The 22,165-nt window shown below is 34.3% G+C and overlaps 1 protein-coding gene across 6 annotated transcripts in view; it reads right to left on the bottom strand.

The window, feature by feature from the left end:
* Nucleotides 1-22,165, bottom strand: part of SDK1 (sidekick cell adhesion molecule 1) — a 1,233,278-nt gene that overhangs the window by 528,261 nt on the left and 682,852 nt on the right. For all 6 annotated transcript variants that reach the window (XM_074281198.1, XM_074281201.1, XM_074281200.1 and 3 more), the window contains one exon: nt 4,997-5,130. In XM_074281198.1, coding sequence (XP_074137299.1) covers nt 4,997-5,130 — 134 coding nt within the window. The remainder of the gene's footprint in view (nt 1-4,996; nt 5,131-22,165) is intronic.

Raw genomic sequence — 22,165 nt, 5'->3', positions numbered from 1 at the left:
AGAACGAAGGTCACACAGCTAGGAATATAGTTAGGAGGTATCTGGGACCCAATTTGAACTTAGGTCTTCTTGAAGCCAGGCCCAGATCTCTGAGCATTATGCCATCTAACGGCCCAATGGCTGGCTAAATGATAAGCCATGCCCTTTGAGGCCTCTAGAAAGAAAGCTAGACAGGTCTGTAGTTGGCTGTGTGGCGGAATTGGTTCTAGTATTTTCCAGTTGTGGAAAAAGGGCCAGGGAGTCCAGTGGAGTGATTTGTCCAGCAAAAATGCTGCACCCAGGTGAGCAACAAGAAAACACCATGAAAAGAGAAAGAACCCACAGGTTTCCTTTTCCACATAGATTGCCCACTGACATTCCCACTGACAAAGCATGCCAGAGAGTGTGTCCCAAGGATATTTGCTACTACCGTGTAAGATCAGGACAAGATGTACTACTGTATGGGATTTCAATCCATGCTTTTCCATTGAGGTAACTGCACTAACTGCGCTAATGAGTGTTTACGAATCATAGTTTTGAGGGTAGACTCCCAAAGTAGCTTGGACTAAAACACAGCATGAGTTACATGAATAGTTTGTTTCGGTGCATAGGCATTAGAGATAATCCCATAACTTTGTTTTGGTGTAAGAATTGAGTGATAAGTTTATGAACTAATTCAGAATCACAGGATCTAATGTTAGCAGAGACCTTTTAATAGCTGTACATTCCAATCCATACTCAAAATAGAATCTCCAGTAGAACACCACCACCACCACCACCATCATCATCATCATCACTTACAATGTGCCCAGTACAGACAAGAACCTAGATTAAGAGATATGCCTAGAGTCACACAGCTAGTAAACATTTGAGGCTGGATTTTCGTCAAGTCCTCATGACTTTATGCACAGTGCCAATTTGCTGCTCCTATAACATACATGATTAAATGACCATCTGCTCTTTAACTGAAGACCTCCAGTGACAGGACACCTGGGTGTTCCATTCTACTTTTGCACTAAGACTGTAAGTTATACATTCAAGTAATATACTCCCTGCAGAGGAACAAGACATATACACATATACCCACACCATTGCCATCCCAGGTCCAGTTCTCACTTCTCCCTCCCCTTATGCCTGGGTTGGGGCTTCGAGTGAAAAAAGGAGAAGCCTCTGTCTGTTAGGGAAGGACAGGGCATCAGATAAAGAAGATGTTCAAACAATGAAGTATCATGCCTACAGAAAGTCAGACAGCATTTTACTTTTATAGGAGAGGATCAGTAGAGATGGTCAGAACCATCCCTGGGCATTATTTTTTCTCATCTTTTACTTCTTTTCCTTTATTGAAAAGAACCTTATTGATGCATGAACTCAGTTGTGAATGAACTGCCCAATAGAAATTAAGTGCATGTAAAGTCCTCAAAGGAAAGATGAAAAAACAGGTTGGCAGGTTTATAAAGCTTGCCTGAGTTTGACCTCAGAATAGAAATGTCTAATCTTTGGAGAGTTCAGCCCATTCTTTCTCCAGTGTGCACCTGAGCTTCAGGAACTACTTATGAAAAATTCATTCAGTGATGCTTCCAACAATTCCACCTATGTCCTTAACATCTGCTGAATGTAAGTCACATTAAAACTTCAAAGCAAATTCACAATCCTACTTGGCAGCAAATCATCCTAGTTACTAGGTGAACTATTAGTTCAGTAGAACACTCACCCCTTCCTGACAGGAAATATCTGTGCAAACCTGGAGTAATTTATCTTTCTTCCATACAAACATAGGAGAAAATGCTAGAAGATGTTATCATCAACTAAACAGTCACAGAAACAGCAGGTATCATTACGTATTGCATCTCATTTCCAGTAGTTATGTTTGTTATCCAAATTCTTTTTATCCTTTCATTTCTTTAGATGGCAATAGTAGCCAAACTATTACTATTACAATGTGTGTGTGTTAGCCTTTAAATACACATTTTTCCTTTTGAGAAACATTGGTATTTTTAAAAACCTGAAATGCACCTTCTCTTCTATTCATTGGATGATGATATATCAATTAGGTGACTAAGTTTTCCTTCAAAGCTAATCTAGGTTCTCTACTTCATTCCACCAATGCTGCTGCTACAGAAGAGATATTTTGTTATTGTAACTGGAAGTTACGAACAGAACAACATGACACCCTCATATTTTAAATTAATTATAATATGACCAAACCAGGAGTTTAATTTCCAGGCTCGACTATTCCAATCTTATCCACCACACAAAGGTTTCCTTCTTTATACTCTGTGTACTAAAAGAAAATTTATCTTCGTTAAATTATAATTGGCTGTATTATCTTTTGACTCTTCAAAAATGCTGGCTGGCAAGTTTTTTGTTTTTTTTTTTTAATTTCATCAATCTTGTTTTATGTTTTTTACAAAGCTTGCATCAGAAGGGAAAAAAGAGAGATGTCCAAGTCTGCAGAACACACTATGTCCTGTTAACATTATGAATAGATCTTGAGGATATCTAATTTACTAACAAACCTAGTAAGGTGATGTACCCTTCAATATTTCATAGCTTAACAAGAGATCTGGTGGTTGAGGTCCTAGCTTCAGTTTCAATCTCATGGTAGAGTAAAAGAATTCCTTGCAGGAAGCACTGCTTCCCAATAGGATTCAGGGGGAAAAGTGGAAAACTGCAATGGTCTATGAAAATTTATTAAGAATTCTGTTTTTTTTTTTTATTAATTTATGGTGAGGAGATAAATGCCTACATGTTGCTAAACACTGAGCCAAAATCTACAAATGAATAATGAATTTCTCAGAAATTTATTCCTCTTCCTTTTTTCTCCTTGTTTCCAGCTTTTATTTTTATTTTTGACATTTTACTGCTCATTAACACCTCCTCCAGGTTGTGAGCATATGAAGTATATGGAAATCAAGAACAATTCAAATAATTAAAATATTTATAAGCAGAATCTGGTCTACTTTCTTGTTACTTTGAACATGGAAAATAATGCCTGAAATTAAATGTTAAAATTTCTATAGATTTCAATCAACCCTACTCACAGAATGATATTAGAATCTGGTGTCAACACAATTTTTTTTAATTTAAAATTTTCTTTTATTAATTTGTAGACTCTAGGCATGTAGGAATCTATTAGGTGATCTAATAATTCTGATAGTAACTAGAATCTTCCTATATTTATTAATTTTATTTTCTTTTAGCATGATGAAGTCAATCTCTTTTTTCACTTTTCAAAATTTAACCTCTCTTGACCTGTTATCTTTCTGAGTTTTATTCTATAGCTGTTTCTGAGAACAGCCAGTTAAGTTTAAGTAGAACTAGTGATTGCATTTATAGAATCTGAAACTGAATGCCATGACAATAATCTAGTTTATATGCATTTCATTTAATGCAATAACATAATTTCTCTTATTATTACCGGGAAATTTTTTCCCCCAAATAACATTAGATTTTATCTTATTCCACTGTCCTGGATTATTTAGACATCTGTATGTCCCATGCAGTGAATTTTTTTGAAGCAATCAATGGGTCTAAATCTTTGAGGTACTTAAAACCCCAGGACCAATAACAAAGAGTTCCAAAGTATCATAAAAGGTCATATTTATGTCCAGACTGGCACATGTTCTTGTTATGATGGCGTAAGTTTTCCTATGAATTTTGGGGACTTGGATCTATAATTTTATCAGTATAAGGAGCTCTGTAAGTAGCCACTAAACGGTAGTCAAGATGGCTACAGATTTGCATTCATTTATCTTCGAGAGTTGCCTGGGACATGAGTGGTAGGATCTGAACTCAAGATTTCCTGATTTCAATGCCAGCTTTCTTTACTCCACAACACACTATCTTTCCTTCTGAGGTATTTTAATTGTCAGGTCCCTAAGGATTAAGTCTAAAGAGGATGGAGAGGGTACTTATACAGGCTACTCTCAGGGACATGCAAGGAATAAAATAGCATTGCTAAAATTCATTTCTGTTAATCATATATCATTCTATCCCCATTTCCCACTCTTGCACAAGCTCTTCCCCCAAAATGTAGTAAAACAAAACGAAAGGAAAAAAGCACTTAAGTAAAAGCCCCTATGTAGTCATCCTATGAATGAAGCTAAATTGGATCCCCTCCAGCCAAATTATATAACTTATTCCTTTTCATTTTTTAAAAAAGCTGGTAGTTACAACTAACTCCTGGAATCTAATCTGATAGTGTCCTAAATTGTGTTTATTCAACAACATTAAAGTACATTTTATACCATGAAGACACCAAGATATTTAAATATTAAAAACCAAGATACATAACAGCTTTTTTGATACATAAATAAATCTTAATATCCAAAGTCTTAACCAAAGAGCTATGTCAGTATTCAGTATCCTGTTTTTCTCTACAGAAACTAGCTATTCACTACTGAGACTAGGCTTATGAGCCTTCTTATAGAGGTCAAAATTTTAAAGTAAATTTCCTTCATAAAACTAAATTTACAAATGGGATCTCTTTCATGAATCACATTGTGGCATAATTAAAGTGAATTATGGAGACTATCTGTTTAATCAGGTAGAAAAATGGATTAGTTATTATGTACATTTAATAGTTTATTTTAGTTCAACTCAAAAGGAATTTTCCTAAGGATTTTCTTGCTACACCAGATAGACATAATAATCTTAGTTCTTCTAGTTTCAATTAGAACTCATAAATAAAATCCCTGTTACTTGAGAGACATTTTTAAAAGGGGAAAAAAAAATCACAAATCTATAAAAGCAAAAGCATAAAACTGTTCATAAAAACTCAAAGAACTTTCATTTACAAACATTATATGAATCAACATTTCCTGGAATAACCAGATATAATTTTTAAAGAAAGACATAAGTTAAAAGTTTTACCCATATGCTTTTGGCATTCAATTGATATTAGAAATAATCAGGTTAACTATAGAAACATCCTATTATTATGCCATTGTCAATTAAATAAAGTTATTTATTTTTAATAGCATCATTCAAGCTTTCATTTAGCATCTTAAAAACTCACTTTCTATGCTCAAATATGTGAATGGGCTTGTCTTATTTTCTCCATTTTTTTCATTGACAGCCTGGACGTAATAACCTCCCGAATCACTTGCTGTTGTTGCCAAGATCACCAGCTGATTCTCCAGGGTTATGGCTCTGTTTAAGAAAGCAAAGAATATATCAACTCACTAATAAGGCTTCCCATTTTTTTATGCCAAAAACAAATTTCCAGATCATCCATACAGGGATATTTCAAATTAAAAAAAAATGGGGAGAAATTAAAGAGACCTTGAGAGATGAAATAAATCTCTGGGAAAGCCTTAAGGAAATTTAAATTGTTGACCCTTCTCTATTTAAACTTTGATAAATATTACAGATTAACATCCAGTGGATTATAATACTAGGAAGAAAAATTAGAAAAAAAGAAGAGTCCTTTGGTAAAACAGCAAGGGACATTTCAATGATGTAATAAAATTAATTTCCTTTATGGTGGTCATCTTTCATTCTTCTAATGAAATCTTCTTTAAATTACTTCTCTGTCTTATTTTTTTCAGATAGATCATAACCAAACAAAAGTTTTCCCTATAAATTTATATACAAAACTTGCACTTTACACCATATGACTATCAAGTTATCCTTCCATGTCACTTGGGTTAGAAGTGTAATCGCACCCCCCAAACTGGAAAATGGTGGAAAATGTTTTGACCTTTCCTTTGTACAAGAGAAAAGGTCTGAATTAAAGACAAATTGTTGTATTTTTGCATGTATTTGGAAAAAAATGCTATAAAAAAAAGATGTGTTGGCTTTATACATCACTGTACATATATACTGTACATTTCTGAAATTCTAAATAGTTTCTGTGTCATCTGCTGGACTTCTCATATTATCTGTGATTTTCACAAAATTCCCACCAAAACCCCACTTAATTTCTTATCTCAAAGGGCAATTTAACAAAACCAGAGATAGGGAAAGTCCTGATATAGAAAAGATGTAATTCAATTCACTAAGTGAGTGTTAAGCAAAAAACATTGTGGATGCAAACACCAAAGTACAATACTCCCTGGTGTCAAGGAACTCTCATTCTGCCAGAGGAAACAATATGCACACAGAGAAGTAAATACAATGTAATTATAATTGGGGTAAGAGAAGTGGAGGGAATCATATAAGGCTTCATGAAGGAAGGAACATTAAATCTGAAATGAATGATGATATGGATTTTCAGATGTCAATGCATAAGAAAGGCATACTTTCTATCCAATAAACATTTATTAAACACCTCCTATGTGGCAAACACTATCCTAAGGCTGAGGATGCAATAAAAAGAGGATATTCTTTAGGAACTCATTTAAGCATAAACTTACTATTATTGAACGCAACTACCACTTACCAACAGTTACTTTACTATTTTTCTTTTAAGAAATATTTTGCTTATCTTGGATAACCAGGTTAAATTTTTGAATAAAGGGAAATTTTTCTTCTTGTACACAATCCAGAAAGGAATAAAGCTAGGAACACTAAGTACACTGAGTGGGCGCCCTGTAGTGTACTTATAGGAACACTTGGACAAGAATAAAAGGAATGGACAAATATGAGTTGGCATCAATCAGCACTGTGAGAGGGAGCATTCAAATCACTGAACTCATAAATTCAGTTGAGTATGAGCACACACACACACACACACACACACACACACACACACACACACACACACTTCCAGGATTTCATCATGTCTCCCTTTCATCTCTCCCCCTTTATCCACTAACATGAACATCACTCTAATGTGAGTCCTTTCCACTGCTCACCCGAATTATTGCAACTGCCTCTTAAGAGCTACTCTACCTCCAATTTCTATCCTCTCCAATCCATATTTCACAAAGCTATGAAAGGGAAATCAGTCTGACTTTCCCATATACCTCTCAAAAAGTTCTAGTTCCCCTCTGCCATTAAAAGTTCTGCCCAATCTAGCTCTCATCTAATTTTTAAGATGTTACATGTCACTCTCCTTCACAAACTATATTCCATTCCAACTGGCTAACTTGCTATTTATCACACATAACATTCTATCTCCAGTCTCTGTGATTCTGCATATATTATGTTCTATGACTGGAATGCACTTACTCCTCAACATTACATCTTCTATTTTTTAGCCTCCTTCAAAGCTCACTTCAAATGTTACTTCTGAAATGAGATTTTTCCTGATCCTTTTTAGCTGTTAGAGCCTCCCTTTTACATTTTGTTTATATTTCACATCTACTTGTGAACATAAATGTTACTTCTCCAAAAGCATGTAAACACTTTGAGGGCAGGGTTTGATTCATTGTTGTCTCTGAGACCCCTAATGTCTAGAATAATAAGCAATTCAGGAATATTTGTTGATTTGTAATAAAAAAGAAAAAAAAGTAATGTGTATTTTAAAAATACTATAAGAATAAATTTATTTTCTCTGTCATTTTCCCCTTTTATGTAAAACAAATAAACATACAACATACGGAAAACCTCCAAGTAGAATAGAAATAAAAGGTGTCATCCGGGAACTAAATGAGGTGAAGAAAAATAGGCTGGTTTTGTGGTAGGGGTGAAAGGAACATCTGAATATTCACTGGTATTCCCACAATGTCAAAAGAAAGCAAGGAAGTTTATCAGCATATTGAGTGAATACCATATGTTGTACTTTTGGGAAAATATGGACTAGATTCACAAGGAATGGGCAAGCAGAGGTGTATTGGGAGCTATACTGTGAAAAGGTCAAATTAGTGACCATAGATCCATTTGAGCACCAAAAATATAATTCTTATCATATTTGCAGAATTTCATCATTATCATTCTTTCTCCCATCCCTATGCATATGGCAATTCCCCTACCTTGAATAGATGGACAACCTTCTGGTGGTAGGCTATTCCTCAGTTAGCAAATATCCTGTTACCACACCTAGAGTCAAAACTTGGAAGGTTCTAGCAGAGCTTGAGTTTCTAATGGCATAATGTTTATCTAGTAAATATTACATAAATGTTATGTATTATTATTATAGGTATATCATATAAATATGTGTATATAAATTTTTTTCTATTGATTTTATTACAAATATTTAATACCATGAATTTGTTTCTGAGCCCAGCCAATCATTAGTTTAATATTAATTTTAATTTTAAGTATTTTCTTTTGGGAATCTTCTATATTATTGATACTGAAAAATATTTATCCTTGTTATTCTAATTGTTGTTAGAATTAATATAAATACTAGCTGGGTGACACAGGATAGGTCACTTAACCCTGTTTACCTCGGTTTGCTTATTTGTAAAATGAGATGGAGAAGGAAATGGCAAACCACTCCAATATCTTTGCCAAGAAAACTCCAAATGGGTCACAAGAAGTCAGGCACAATTGAAAAATAACTAAACTAAATGATCTGAAAGGGATCTTAGAAACTTATCTATTCTTATCCCTCATTTTACAAATAAATAAATAGATTGAGACCAAGAAAATTGAAATGATTTGCCAAAGTTACATAATTATTAAGTAGCAGGATCAACACATGAATCTGAATCTAGATTCTAGTTCATTGCTTTCTGTTACCTCATAGTCTGATAACTCATCCTAAAGGAGAAATTCTAATCGCAAATGATAAATATTCTGTAGAACAGTTCCCTTTCCAGGGAATAGGAGATCAGTAGAGCAGTGAGCTACAATTTCAACTGGACAATTTCTAATATGGATCAGGCTGTAGGGGGTGAAATAATCTTTCTTTTCATAGGGATCCATATATTTTATTAGATATCTTAGATATCTAATTAATTAGATATATAATTAGATATATTAGATTGAGATTTAAAGGTGTAATACCTTAAAAAGATGCAATTGAATCCTTTACTGCTAACCTTTAGTTTTAAGTCTAGCTTATAGTTCCATATTCATTAACTCCAACTTAGCAGGCAGCCTGTTTATCAGGTATTAGAAATACCTGAACTTACTTGTCCAATCCCTGATGGAAGATAGAGGAAAATAAGAGTGACCTCTTTAGGGCCAGGATTCTGAGAATTGACCTCCCCTTTGCAAATCAGTTCAGCACAATTAAATTTCACTAAAAGTGTATTAACTATCTACTACATACAAGGCACAGTGCTTGGTCTTGTTGTTAAAAAGGCACAACAGTCCTGATTTTAAGTTTCACCTAATCTGCTTAATGGTAGGAAGTGTCTTGTTTATTTTTAATACTTAACAAATTAATTAACACACAGTAGGGACTTGATAAATGTATATAAATGGAATTTGAGGAGGACCTGGCCTGAAGAAAGTGAGCTGATCTGAGATAATTTATGAAAGATAATTGAATGTTTTAGCATTGACTGAATGAGAGAGATCAGAAAGGAGAGGGAACAGAGACTCCTGATTTTTTAGATTAGGTGATTTAGAGAATTACAAACTAATCCAGGAACCACTCTAAACCTATAAAATCTGAGGAATCAGATATCAGTTGCAACTATGGAAGATAAGGAAAAGCTGATTTAAGACCTTAAGCTACAATCCTATGAAGAACAAAAAGAAAAAGAGGCCAGGGATTCAAGAATAGATGCTTCAAGGAGAAGACGACAGGAGTTGAGTCTTTGAAAAATTAAAAATGAGCAGCAAATACCTTTGAGTCAGAGAGATTATGCACATAAACTGAGGCAGATAATGAATAGCCAATCATCTAGTTTAGTTGCAATAAAAAATGCATGGAAAAGATGGATATGAAATAAAACTTTACCCATAGGTTGGAAATAAGACTTTGGCCAACCTTAAGAAGGGCATTGTATTTTACTGTAGAAACAATAGTGATGCAGGCGGTAGCCCCCTTTAAGACTCCTTTCTGATCCCCAAACCCCATGACTGATCTTTGATTTACAAGACCCGGTCAAAAACCACCCTTTTGTATTCCAAAGGGAGAGATCCGGATCTGAGCTAACTTGGGCTGTACCCAGCCCCGATTATAATGATCTGCTAAGGTTTCCCAACCCCCCACCTGGCGGGTTCTGGCCCTTGAGGAATCAACCTGGGACTCCACCCATAGACCCCTTCAAGCAAATAAAAGAGCCAACCTGGAATCATCTCTTTGCAAAGGGTCGAAACATGTAAGCATCATGCTTTGCATCACAGACTCTCTGTCCACCACTTTTTGGTGTATTTCTTCCTCTATCTGATACCTTTTACTAACCAGACTTTACCTTTATTCCAAAGCCTACAATAAACCTCTTTTATCAATCTAAGTTTTCAGCCTGTAAATTCCTTTACAGGGGACTCTTGCCCTGCTACTAGACCTCATTTAACTCTGTATCCTTGTGATGAATCCAAAGGGGTTGCAAGGGAGCTCCCTTTGACTCCTTGTACCCCAAACCTGTCACTAGACCTCAATTAATCTAATTTTATTTAGGTATCCCTTATCTAGACCTCATCAATAAGGTCATAGATTTAGAGCTAAAGTCAGTCAGGCAATGAATATTTTTAAGTGCCTATTTTTGTCAGGAAGTGTGCTAAGTGCTAGGGATATAAATGAGGAAAAAAAAAAAAGCCAAACCAAACCAAACTAGTTCCTGCCATCAAGGAGTTTATAATTTAATGGAGAAAAGACAATACACAAGAGGAAATAAAATCAGGGTTGGATGGCCTGGGAAGATCCCTGTTGTGGGGCTGTGAGGAAAAAAAAAAATCAAAGTCCCAAAGTAATATACCACTAGATGAGAAATGAGGAGAGAGACAGTCTGAGTTGAGCTCCCCTCTTAGACAGAAGTTTGGGGTGGCTCCATTTCCCAATCAGAGGGTCAGAAAGAGGTCATGAGGTAGAGAGCTAAGGCTGATGGGATCATGCAGGGTGATGGAGGTTTTCCCACTGACGAGCTTCCTAGAGCATAGAGGACAAGTCAGAGAAATTCACCTAAGAGGACTTTTAGTCAAATGTTTCATCTTACCCCATGGGAAGCTGACTTCAATAAAAGTTAAATGACTTGCCAAATATCACACTATCACACAGGTACAAAAGCTCACAAATATATATATATATATATATATATATATATATATATATATATATATATATATATATATATTTTTTTTTTTTTTTTTTTTTTTTTTTTTTTTCCTGAGGCTGGGGTTAAGTGACTTGCCCAGGGTCACATAGCTAGGAAGTGTTAAGTGTCTGAGATCAGATTTGAACTGCTGAATTCAGGGCTGGTGCTCTATCCACTGCGCCACCTAGCTGCCTCAAGAGCTCAAATCTGAACCCAGGTTCTTTGCCTAGAAATCTATCACAGTTATATCTTTCTGCCACAAGAGGGAGCTGCTGAAAGTTTTTGAGGTGGGTGATGTTATGGTCAGAGTAAGAATATTTTGAAGGCTGTGTGGGGAAAAAAAAAAAAAAAAAAAGCTATAAGGAGAAGTGGTGAGAGCCTGAACTAGGATAAATGTTGTGTAAGTAAAAAGGAGACAGATTATGTGTTGTGTCACACTTCTCTTTTATTGTTCTGCCTCAGTTTCCCTAAATTGTTCTGCCTCAGTTCTGCCTCAATCTCCTTTCCTGTTCATTAGGTCTGAGATAATTAGGGCTGTGGGGTTCTGACCACTCTGGCATTCTAAAAAAGTCATAAAACTCCAGATGTCCTATCTCAGATACCTCATTGGCATCCTCTACCTCTATCTCTCCAAACTTCCTGTCTCTAGCTGGACACCTCCTTCACTCCCAAATTATCAGAATTTATGTTAGAACCGGATTGATGATCCATTCCTGGAAACTCTGTCTCACCAGTGTTTGAAGGCCACCCCTTGTCTTTGTCTCCCCGGATAGCTAGAGCCCTATAAAAATCATTGGAATCTCACTTGCCATGTTGAATTCTTTGAGAAGAAAATCCAGTTCAGCCCTGAGGACAAAATGGATTCTGCTCTGCCTCCAGACAATCTCTCCCTCTCAGAAATTCAAATAAAATACTAAAAATGCTCTAATCTCTATCTTGCCTCAGTTTCTCCAGCATTACATATGGAAGATGTGGAAGTAGAATCAACTGGGACCTAGCAACTGATCGAATATGGGAAGAAAATGGTAAGAGGAGTATCTAGGATTACATTAAGGTTATGGAACTATGTTATCAAAAGATGTGACCAGAAAAAAAGAATGGCTGGAGGAAGGGCAGATGTATAGAAAAAGATAATAGATTCTGTTTTAGATAGATTGATTTTGAGAGGCTCTCGAAACAAACACATTTGAAAGTTAATTATAAATGTGAGATAAGTTCTAGATGGAGGCTAGTAATAAATAAAACAGGAAATTTCCTGCATAAAGACAATAATGAATCCATGAAAATAAAAAAGGTTCCCAAGGAGTGGAGTATGGAGGAAGAAGACCCATGACACTGTCTGAAGGATAACCACACTTACAAAGTAGAAAGTGGATATTCAGCCACCAAAGGAGATTGAGAAAATGAAGATATACAGGTAGAAAGAGCATCAGGAAAAAACAGTGTTATCAAAGTCAAATATCTAAAAGAAGAGACTACTTATAACTAAAAAGTACTAGAGGCTGGTTTTGAACTCAGGTCTTTCTGACTTTGGGTCTAGTACATTATGCCTTCTCATTGCCTCAGTGTGCATTGAAAGGCTGGTAGTAGTTACCAGTGCAGATGCTTGAGATTCTACTTCTCACAGGTCTCAAGATCAGACAATATACAGACTTGCTAAATGAGATCAAACCTGTTAGCAAGATGAAGTTTCAGTAACAGTCTTTTACATACACTGCTCATTCTCATAGAATGTTACTCAGTAAAGAAAAAAAAAAAAGAAAAAAACAAACAAAAAACTACTATGGCTTTGTTGAGGACTCATGTCTTAAGAGTAGAGGATGTCTGATTTGGAAGAATCTGGGGCTTTTTGGAGGAAAGTATAGTTGTTCTGGATGTCTAAGAACATTAACAAGAAGACATTTTTTTCCTTAATTTTTTTTTTTTTTTTTTTTTTTTTTTTTTAGGCTGGGGTTAAGTGACTTGCCAGGGTCACACAGCTAGGAAGTGTTAAGTGTCTGAGACCAGATCCGAACTCGGGAATTCAGGGCAGGTGCTCTTTCCATTGCGCCACCTAGCTGCCCCCAACAAGAAGACATTTTTTAACAGAGACTGGCAGGTACGTTATCAGAGAAGATCACAGCTAGCCATATATAGGACTGAAAGTAACAGCAGGAAATAACTCAAGATATTTTAGAATTTGCTTAAAAGTTTCAGATTTGTATGTTCAACATTATCTTTGACTCCTCATTGTCCTACACCTGATCCAATTAATTTTCAAATTTACCTTTTGTTCCTCCTCAATCCCTCTCACATATAACTCTTTCTACTCATACTCATAGTGCATGACCTTATCTCTTCTTGCATGGTCAATTACAATGGTCTCCCAAGTGGTTTTCCCACCTCAAGTCTCTCCTGACTCCAATCAATCTTTTGTGTGGATGTCAAAGATATTTTCTTTAAATGAACATACTAGAATGTTACTGCCTACTCAGTAAACTTCAATGATTCATTATTAGCTCTTGGATTAATACGAATTCCTCTCTGGCTTTTAAAATACTTTATTACACTTTATTTCCCTCCCCACCTCTTATAGTCCAGCCAAATGGTTCTTCACCATTTTTTTTTTTTAACACATTTTAATCCATCTTCCATGCAGATGCCATCCTCTATGCCTGTCATACATTCTGGATTCTGCTGGCTTCTCCACTTCTTCAAACTAGATGAAGCCAAAGCTCTTCCTTCTACACAAAGTGCGATATACAGTCACCAAACTCATTTTCTCCTCCAGAGCTATCTGGGCCCATAGCCTAGATACAGATCAGAAGAATTAGAGATGGCCCTGGATGCAGTGGAACACTTTGGCCTTTTTAAGATAAGATCTTTAGCAGGTGTCAGTTTGACCAAGGCAAAGCCCAATCAGTGATTTAGGCTAGGTAAAAAAAATGAGGCAGGAAAGAACCTCTTTTACCTAGTCAAAAAAAAAAAAAAAATCAATTTGGAAAGGTAAAACCCTCAGGGTTTCTGGCCAAAACAGAAACCATTGCTATTTGAATGCATTGGGAGCTAATCAGGGCCCAAACAATGACGAAGTGGAGATAGGCCTTGGGCCTATTGTTGGTCAATTAAAGAGAGTCTGACTGATTTGTATTTAAGGCTTAGTCGTAGCAAGTAAATCCCAAGATAACTTGCAAAGGAGATAGCATCTCTACAATTTTAGATGTAATATATTGTCTCTAGAATAATCTAAATTATAAAATGAAAATAAAGGATACTTACTGTGACTCATTAGAAATACTATAATGTCTCCAATTTTTTTTGCTTTGTTTTATATGTTTTTTCACTTTATTTGTTCTAAGTAGAATATCTCCCTTGTTAACAGGTTTTAAATCAAACTCTAGAGTATTTATAAATTCTAATAATTATAGTTTAATACATTAATGTAACATACAAACGTTAGCTATTAAAGAAAATTTGGGGATGGTGGTGGGGGTGGAACCAAGATGGAAGAGCAAAGAAAGGAAGCTGCTGGAGCTCTCCCAATTTCCCTCAAAAATCACATGAAACCTAGCTTCTGAATAGATTCTAACAGAATGAAACCACTCTTCAACTCAAAATAGACTAGAAAAACTTCATGAAATGTCAGTCTCATTAGGGTGAAAAAGGTATGTTCAGCCAGCTCTAAGAAACTCTGGGAAAGTCAGTCAGAGGGTTTTAATCACAGCAAATCAGCAAGTAAGACCCTTAGTAGAGAAGCAGATAAGTGGGGCAGCCTCCAGTCCCAGCTCAGAAGGAAAACCCTGGGAAACCAGGCTGTTTCCTGAACAGAGCAGGCAAAGCTAGTCCCTGAAACACAAGGAACTTCTGTGCTCAAAGCCAAGGCTCAGAGCCACACAGGAAGTTTGGGACAGTACCCCTTTTGCCCCAGGAGCAGAGCTCAACCATAAAAGTGAAAAAAGAGGAAATGCCAAAAGAAAAGGAAAGAAAATGAGCAAGAAACAAAAAAGTACCTTGACCATAGAAAGTTACTATTGTGACAGGGAACTCAGAGGAGGACAAAATGTCCACATAGGAAATCTCAAAAAATGATGTTAATTGGAATACAGCCCAAAGAGGCTTCTTGGAAGTACTCATAAAAGACGTTAAAATGCAATTAAGGTAGAAGGAAAAAATGAGAAAAGAAATGAAAGGTATGCAAGAGAGAATCAAAACCTTGAAAAAAGAAAAAAAAAATTGATTGAAGAAAACAACTCCTTAAAAAATACAATTGGCCAAATGCAAAATAATAAAAGCCACTGAAGAAAACAACACCTTCCAAAGTAAAATTAATCAAATGGAAAAAGATACAAAGGCTAACTGAAGAAAAGCACACATTTACAAACTAGAATGGGGCAAATAGAAGCTAATGACTTTATGAGACATCAAGAATCAGTCAAACAAATTAAAAAGAATGAAAAAATGGAAGAAAATGTAAAATACCTTGTTGAAAAAATAGCCACCCTGGAAAACAGATCCAGAAGAGACAATTTTAAAAATTATTACTGTATCTGAAGATCATGAACAAAAAAGAGCCTCGATAGCATTCTTCAAGAGATGATTAAGGAAAACTGACTCCAATATTCTAGGAGCAAAGGGTGAAATACTCATTGAAAGAATCCATTTGATCACTTTCAGAAAGAGATCCCAAAAGGAAAACCCCAAGGAACATTGTTGCAAAACTACAGAACTACAACCTCAAGGAAAAAAAAAATATTGCAAGCTACCAGACAAAAATTAAATAATCTAATTCTAAAAAAATGTTTGGGTCAAACAACAAATCACAGAAACAATCCATAATTTCATCCAAGAGAATGACAACAATGAAACACTATTCCAAAACATATAGGATGCAGCCAAAGTGGTTTTTAGAAGATATTTTATATCTCTAAATAGCTATATGAATAAAATAGAGAAAGAAGAGATCAATGAATTGAGCATGCAAATAAAAAAGCTAGAAAAAGAACAAATTTAAAAACCCCAATTAAATACCAAATTAGAATTTGTGAATCTCAAAGGAGAGATTAAAAAAATAGAAACTAAGTAAACTATTGAACTAATAAATAAAACAAAGACTTGGTTTTATGAAAAAAACAACAAAATAGATAAACCTTTGGTTAATTTAATCAGAAAAAAGGGAAGAAAAAAATCAGCAGCATCAAAAATGAAAAAGGTGGACTTACCACCAATGACAAAGAAATTAAAACTATAATAGCAGCTATTTTGCCCATTTGTATGGAAGTAAATCCAACAATCTATAGGACTAACCTACGTTTGGAGGATTTTGCATTCAAAAGGTACAGGCTTAAAAAAAATGGAATACAGAAGTTTATTACTGCTCAGAATCTCGATTTAAATAAGATATAAGTAAAAGAAGAAACTCATAGCATAAAAGAAATGTGCAACTAACAAATACAGTGATCAACAAGACAATATAAGAAACAAACCAACAATAAATAATACCATTATGAGGAAGCTTCACCATCTGAATTCCAACAGCCGGGAGAACCTGAGGCATAGCTATTCAGTATGGAGTGGGAAATAGTGTTAGGCAAGCGGTACCAATCCTCCTAATTGAGTTCTCAAAGTGTCTTTTGACTAAGGGATTTTTATATACTGAGAACAAAGAAGGCATTATGTTAAATATTCTTATTTAATATGTTGACTCAAGATGGAGTAATATTCTCAGTGATAGGATTTTTCCATTGAAAGAGGTCCACCAAAGAAATTCCTCTAGGGGGATTATGTTTACTCCAGGAACTGGCCAAGTTTTCTGGGGTAAATATAAGCTGGCCATAAAGGATATGCATTAAGTGAGGCACTAGGAGAATGATCAATCCTCCTACTGCTTCCTGAAATTTATTCAGATAACTAGAAGTGCATTTCAAAGTCCTTAGCAAACAAATTTACATAAAGGCATGCTAGAGACTTTCTGAGATTCTTCACTAGGATTCCCTACACAATCTAACCAAAATGGATGGATATTTACAAAAATATAAATTGCCCAGATTAACAGAAGAAGAAATAAATTACTTAAAATAATCCCATTTTGGAAAAAGATACTGAACAAGCCATTACTGAACTCCCTGAGAAAATATCTCCAGCACCAAATAGATTCACAAGTGAATTCTACCAAATATTTAAAGAACAATTAATTCTAATACTGTGTAATCTATTTTGAAAAGTAGGTAAAGAAGGAGTACTGCCAACTTCCTTCTATGACACAAATACCTAAACCAGGAAGAGTCAAAACAGAGAAAGAAAATTACAGACCAATTTCCGTAATGAACATTGATGCAAAAATTTTAAATAAAATATTAGCAAAGATTATAGCAATTCATCAGCAAGATAATACACAATAACCAAGTGGGATTTATTCCAGGGAAAGGGGAAGTATTACTATATTTACTAGTCCTGAAGACCTCTCTCTCCACTAGTAGTTGCTATTCTTTCTTTTTTTCTTATTAAAGCTTTTTAATTTTCAAAAGCTATACATGGATAATTTTTCATCATTAACTCCTGCAGAACCTCATGTTCTAATTTGCCCCTTTTCTCCCCATCCCTTCCCCTAGATAGCAAATAATCCAATACATGTTAAACATGATAAAAATATATGTTAAATCCAATATATATGCATACATATTTATTCAATTATCTTGCTTCACAAAAAAATCAAATCAAAAAGGAAAAAAAATGAGAAAGAAAATAAAATACAAGCAAACAACAACAAAAAGAGTGAAAATGTTATATTGTTATCCACACTTAGTTCTCATAGTTCTCTCTGGCTGTAGATGGCTCTCTTCATCACAAGATCATTGGACTGGTCTGAATTGTCTCATTGTTGAGAAGTGCCATGTTCATCAGAATTGATCATCATATAATCTTGTTGTTAGCAGTTGCTATTCTTAAGGTTGTTATCTTGATGTCCAGATTTTATAAATTCCCAGTGAGTAACTAGACAGTAATGCTAAAGATACGGAGAGAAAGCAGGTGCCATAGCAATACTGAGCCAAGCAACTAGGAAAGGAGTATGTCATGGAACTCTTGGCCAAACTGATAAGTCCATTTTCTTTTTTAGAATAAACACACAAAATAAGACTGATGATTATAATGGAAATCAATTATAATTTAAAAAAAAAACAGAATCATGAACTGTAACTAAGATAGTTACATATCTCTTTAAACCTCTATGAAAATGATCATAGAGCTGAAGGAAGGAATACCAAAGAATCATCAGAAAAACAAATTAGATCTTTGATGCTTTGACAAAAAATGATTTGTCATTTTATTTCTTATATACCTTCAGATACTTTTCTGAAAAGACAGCATAAAACTAGTGGTCATCATGATTGGATATTACATGGGGCAACTTTAAAATAAATAAAAGGAGTGTTGTCAGATTGTTATTAAATGTGTGCAACAAGTTCTGTATTTGAGTATCTTTGCAAACAAATTATCCCTAAAGTGAACTCTTTGCATATAGTACATGAAAGCATAATTCTTTGTAAAAGTAGTTTTGAATATTATCAATTGACTTTGAAGTAGATTTTCAAAATTCAGATTGTGCAAAAAAAAAAAACCCTTAACCTTAATTTATAAACTTTTAATTTTTTTTAAAAATTCATAAACATTTTAAATTAAAACATTTTAATGATGTTAGTTCTAATTGATTATAATCTGTATCTCTAGCCATTCAGTTTAAAAGCAAGATCAAGGCAGACAACTTTGAAATTGATGAACTTTCCTTAGTTGTATAATTCCAAGAACTGAAATTCCAAAAAGTTATGGCAATAATGAGTCCCTAGGTACTCAATAAATGCTAAGGTCCTAGAGTGACATGTTTATTTGATCTGATTGTAAAAGCCTGTTACTATTACTGATGATTTAATTTGCATTCAACAGTGAATTTTTAAAGCAAGAAGATAAATTTTAATCTGCAGATTTATTTGGAAATTTGAAGTTAGGCTCTGAAATAAGCAGAATATTCATAAATGGGTACTGGGTTTAGGTAGCAGTTAACTCTGGGCCAAATTGGGAAATTGAAATTTCACTCTATTAAACTAGAAAAGAAAAATGAAAATCAGAAAAGAACAGAATTAGTCTGAGAGTGTAGTTTATAGAGATGAAGATAGCAGAAATTTTCATGTTTCAGAGAACATGGAGTGGAAAGAGAAGAGTTAGAAGGGAGAATCTAAAGACACATTAAGGTACTGATAAAACAGTACAGAAGTTTAGTCATTATCTTAATCCATTTATTGCCAAATATTTTCAACTCAGTACATTGAGAGGTTATCTCCATCATGTACAAAACACATCTCTAATTTTGATTTTCGCTCTAGGAAAGGAAATGAAACACTGCCTTTGTGGTTTCAAAATATGTCTACTAAGCTAGGCACCCATTCACGGAAGAATGTAAAATAAAATCTTTCCTGTGTTCATCAGTAAGTCAGTGAAATGTAAGTTGGTGAAGTTCTTCAAAAGACATTTTGTTTCTTACATATATCTGCTATGCCTCACTCCTAACCCCAGTTGCCTTTTCAATGGCTAAAAGCTTTGTCCTCCTTATTTATATTGATAGCAGCTAATATAATATTTTCTATTTAATAAGTGAGGTATCCAGGTCACCCAATAGATTACAGAAAAATAGGAGGTCTCATATATTATCATAAAATCACTATAACAAAAGAAAATCTAGTCCTTAAAAAGACTTAAAGGAGCTTAAAGGAGCAATAGTATATACATATACATATACACATATATATACATACATAGATATGTAAATATTTGTCTTATAATCTCTACAGTTCTATATCCCATTTCACACCAGTGAACTTTAATTAATTAGTGTAGAGTATTTCCAGTGGCAATATATCAATGACTTTTAATAGAGGATTGTGAACTATATAGTTTAATGAATTGTATGGGATATCAGAAACTAGAATACAATAGAAACAAGATTTGAATCCAGATCTTTGTGACTCCCAACTCCACCATTCCATTTCCCATACTAATTTAGCCATTCATTTCATCTATGCTAATTGTTTCTACAATAATACAGGGTTTTCCTACATCAGAATCCTTGAAGACTGTGAAGGCATGAGTACAAACCCAATTTAAGGATCTCAGAATGGAATTTTAAATTATTTCCTTCCATTGTGCCAGTAAAATTACATTAATAATAGTGATGATACACAGGTGATTTGAGAACAATATTAATTTTCTTATGATGCTTTTAAAAATAGCCCAAAGTATAATGAAGATGCATTTTTCACCAATAAGGAAAGGGTTTATTAAATTGATATGGGTATAGCGCTAAGGAGAGGGATGGAGGAAGGAATTGGATTTGAAATGAAAACTGGTTCAAACACTGCCCTCTTGTCACTACCTATATGACTGTAGGCAAATCACAATCAATTTCCCTATCTGTATAACATGGGAGTTGAATAGGAAGTGCTATATTATTCCTTCAGATTCTAGATCAAAGATCCTATGATCTATAGTTACCATTTTATTAAGAGTGAAAAAATTATTTTTTGTGATTAAAATGAAATTTGTAATTAATAATGCATTTGAGAGTATATCTACTTACACCAGAGGCAAGGGATAGCTATCTTAAGATAGTCATGCAGGGAAATACCAGGGACACTTATACATGCATAGTTTATTAAATTGCTCTGTGAGTAATTACTAGAGTACCTACAAAGGCTCATTTAGTATGGAATATTATAGGGACAGGTAATAAAGTCATAATTATAATAAAAGTGTACATTATTCATTGATTTCAAATATGTGCTAGTAGTTTAATTCAGAGAATGCTGGATAAACAAATGATATTGGATCACCAAATTATCAGCATAATATAAAATCAAAACTATAAACTTATCTGCTTCAGACTCTACTTAAAACAAAGCCATCTGTTCACAACATTTTGTACTAGAGTACAACACTTTGTCTAAAAGGTCTTAGAAGAAGAAGCCTATTTTATACACCTATACAAACACAAAAAACTACTCTACAAGACTTTATTGCCAGAAAAATCTCTTGGTTCTTCTAAACTTCTGCTTCTGTTTATAAACTATGTTGATCCATCTCCTCTAGAACTGATACGATCTACTTGCAGTCTTGTACAAGAAATGAAGAGATTACAGGCACCTATAGATATAATAGCTAAGAGATTACATACAGGATATTTGTTCAGGAGAAAATATCTACCTGTATCACAATGAAATAAACAGATCATCATAACAACAGTATGCCCTAAGTTTTCTAGTTGCTAATGTAAGTCATTTTGTCTATTTCTATTTATTCAAATATATTTTGTAACAATAGCTTATTTTTTCTAGCACTTGATCAAACCTCCATAATATTTTTTGTGATTATCATATTCATGATCATGGGATTTATAGGGATGTGGGCAGAACTTACTCTGAAACACAATAAAAGATATTCATCAATTTTCCAGTAGACGCATTTAAAAAGTATAAGTGAAATATAAGAATATAAGACTTTTTTTTCTGATAGCAAGTATTAAAAACTCTGCAACTTGCCATCAAAGTTGAAATCTTTTTTTTTTAAGAGAATTCAAAAAGAAGATACAGAAAAGCTTGAATGTGTCCTGCCAGGAGGCAGAGAGATTAACTAAATGAACCCTCATGGTTCCTTCTTTTTTCTGCTGATTCTCTAATAAGAGGTTCCTAAAATCAGTAAAAAGTGTTTCATTTCATTTAACATAATTCTATATATAATTTAGTCTAAGATATTTCAGTCAAACAAATATATATTAAGCTTGTACTACATGGAAGTTAGGTGTGAAATTTTGGGGGGGAAAGAGACAGGTAGAGAGAAAGGCAAGACAGAGAAAAGTGAGGGGGAGAGAAAAGGAAAGACTCACAGAGAGACAGACAAAGACAAAGAGAATATAAATAACTAGGAAGATTAGCTTTAAAAACTTCAGCTAAAAATCATATTCTTTCACAATCTTTTAGATATGGGCTAATTATAAGCCATTTATAAATATAGTAGTGATCAGAGAATTATAAGGAATATCAAAAACAAGTCAATGATGGGTTAGCTACCTATGCACACAAGCAAAGAAAGTTAGCACAAGGAAAACAGAATATGGTGTGTTTTCTCTT

Source organism: Sminthopsis crassicaudata, chromosome 1, assembly GCF_048593235.1.
Source record: "Sminthopsis crassicaudata isolate SCR6 chromosome 1, ASM4859323v1, whole genome shotgun sequence".
Taxonomy (NCBI): domain Eukaryota; kingdom Metazoa; phylum Chordata; class Mammalia; order Dasyuromorphia; family Dasyuridae; genus Sminthopsis; species Sminthopsis crassicaudata.
The sequence above is the reverse complement of the archived record's forward strand: the minus strand, read 5'-3'. Positions and strand labels throughout refer to the sequence as shown.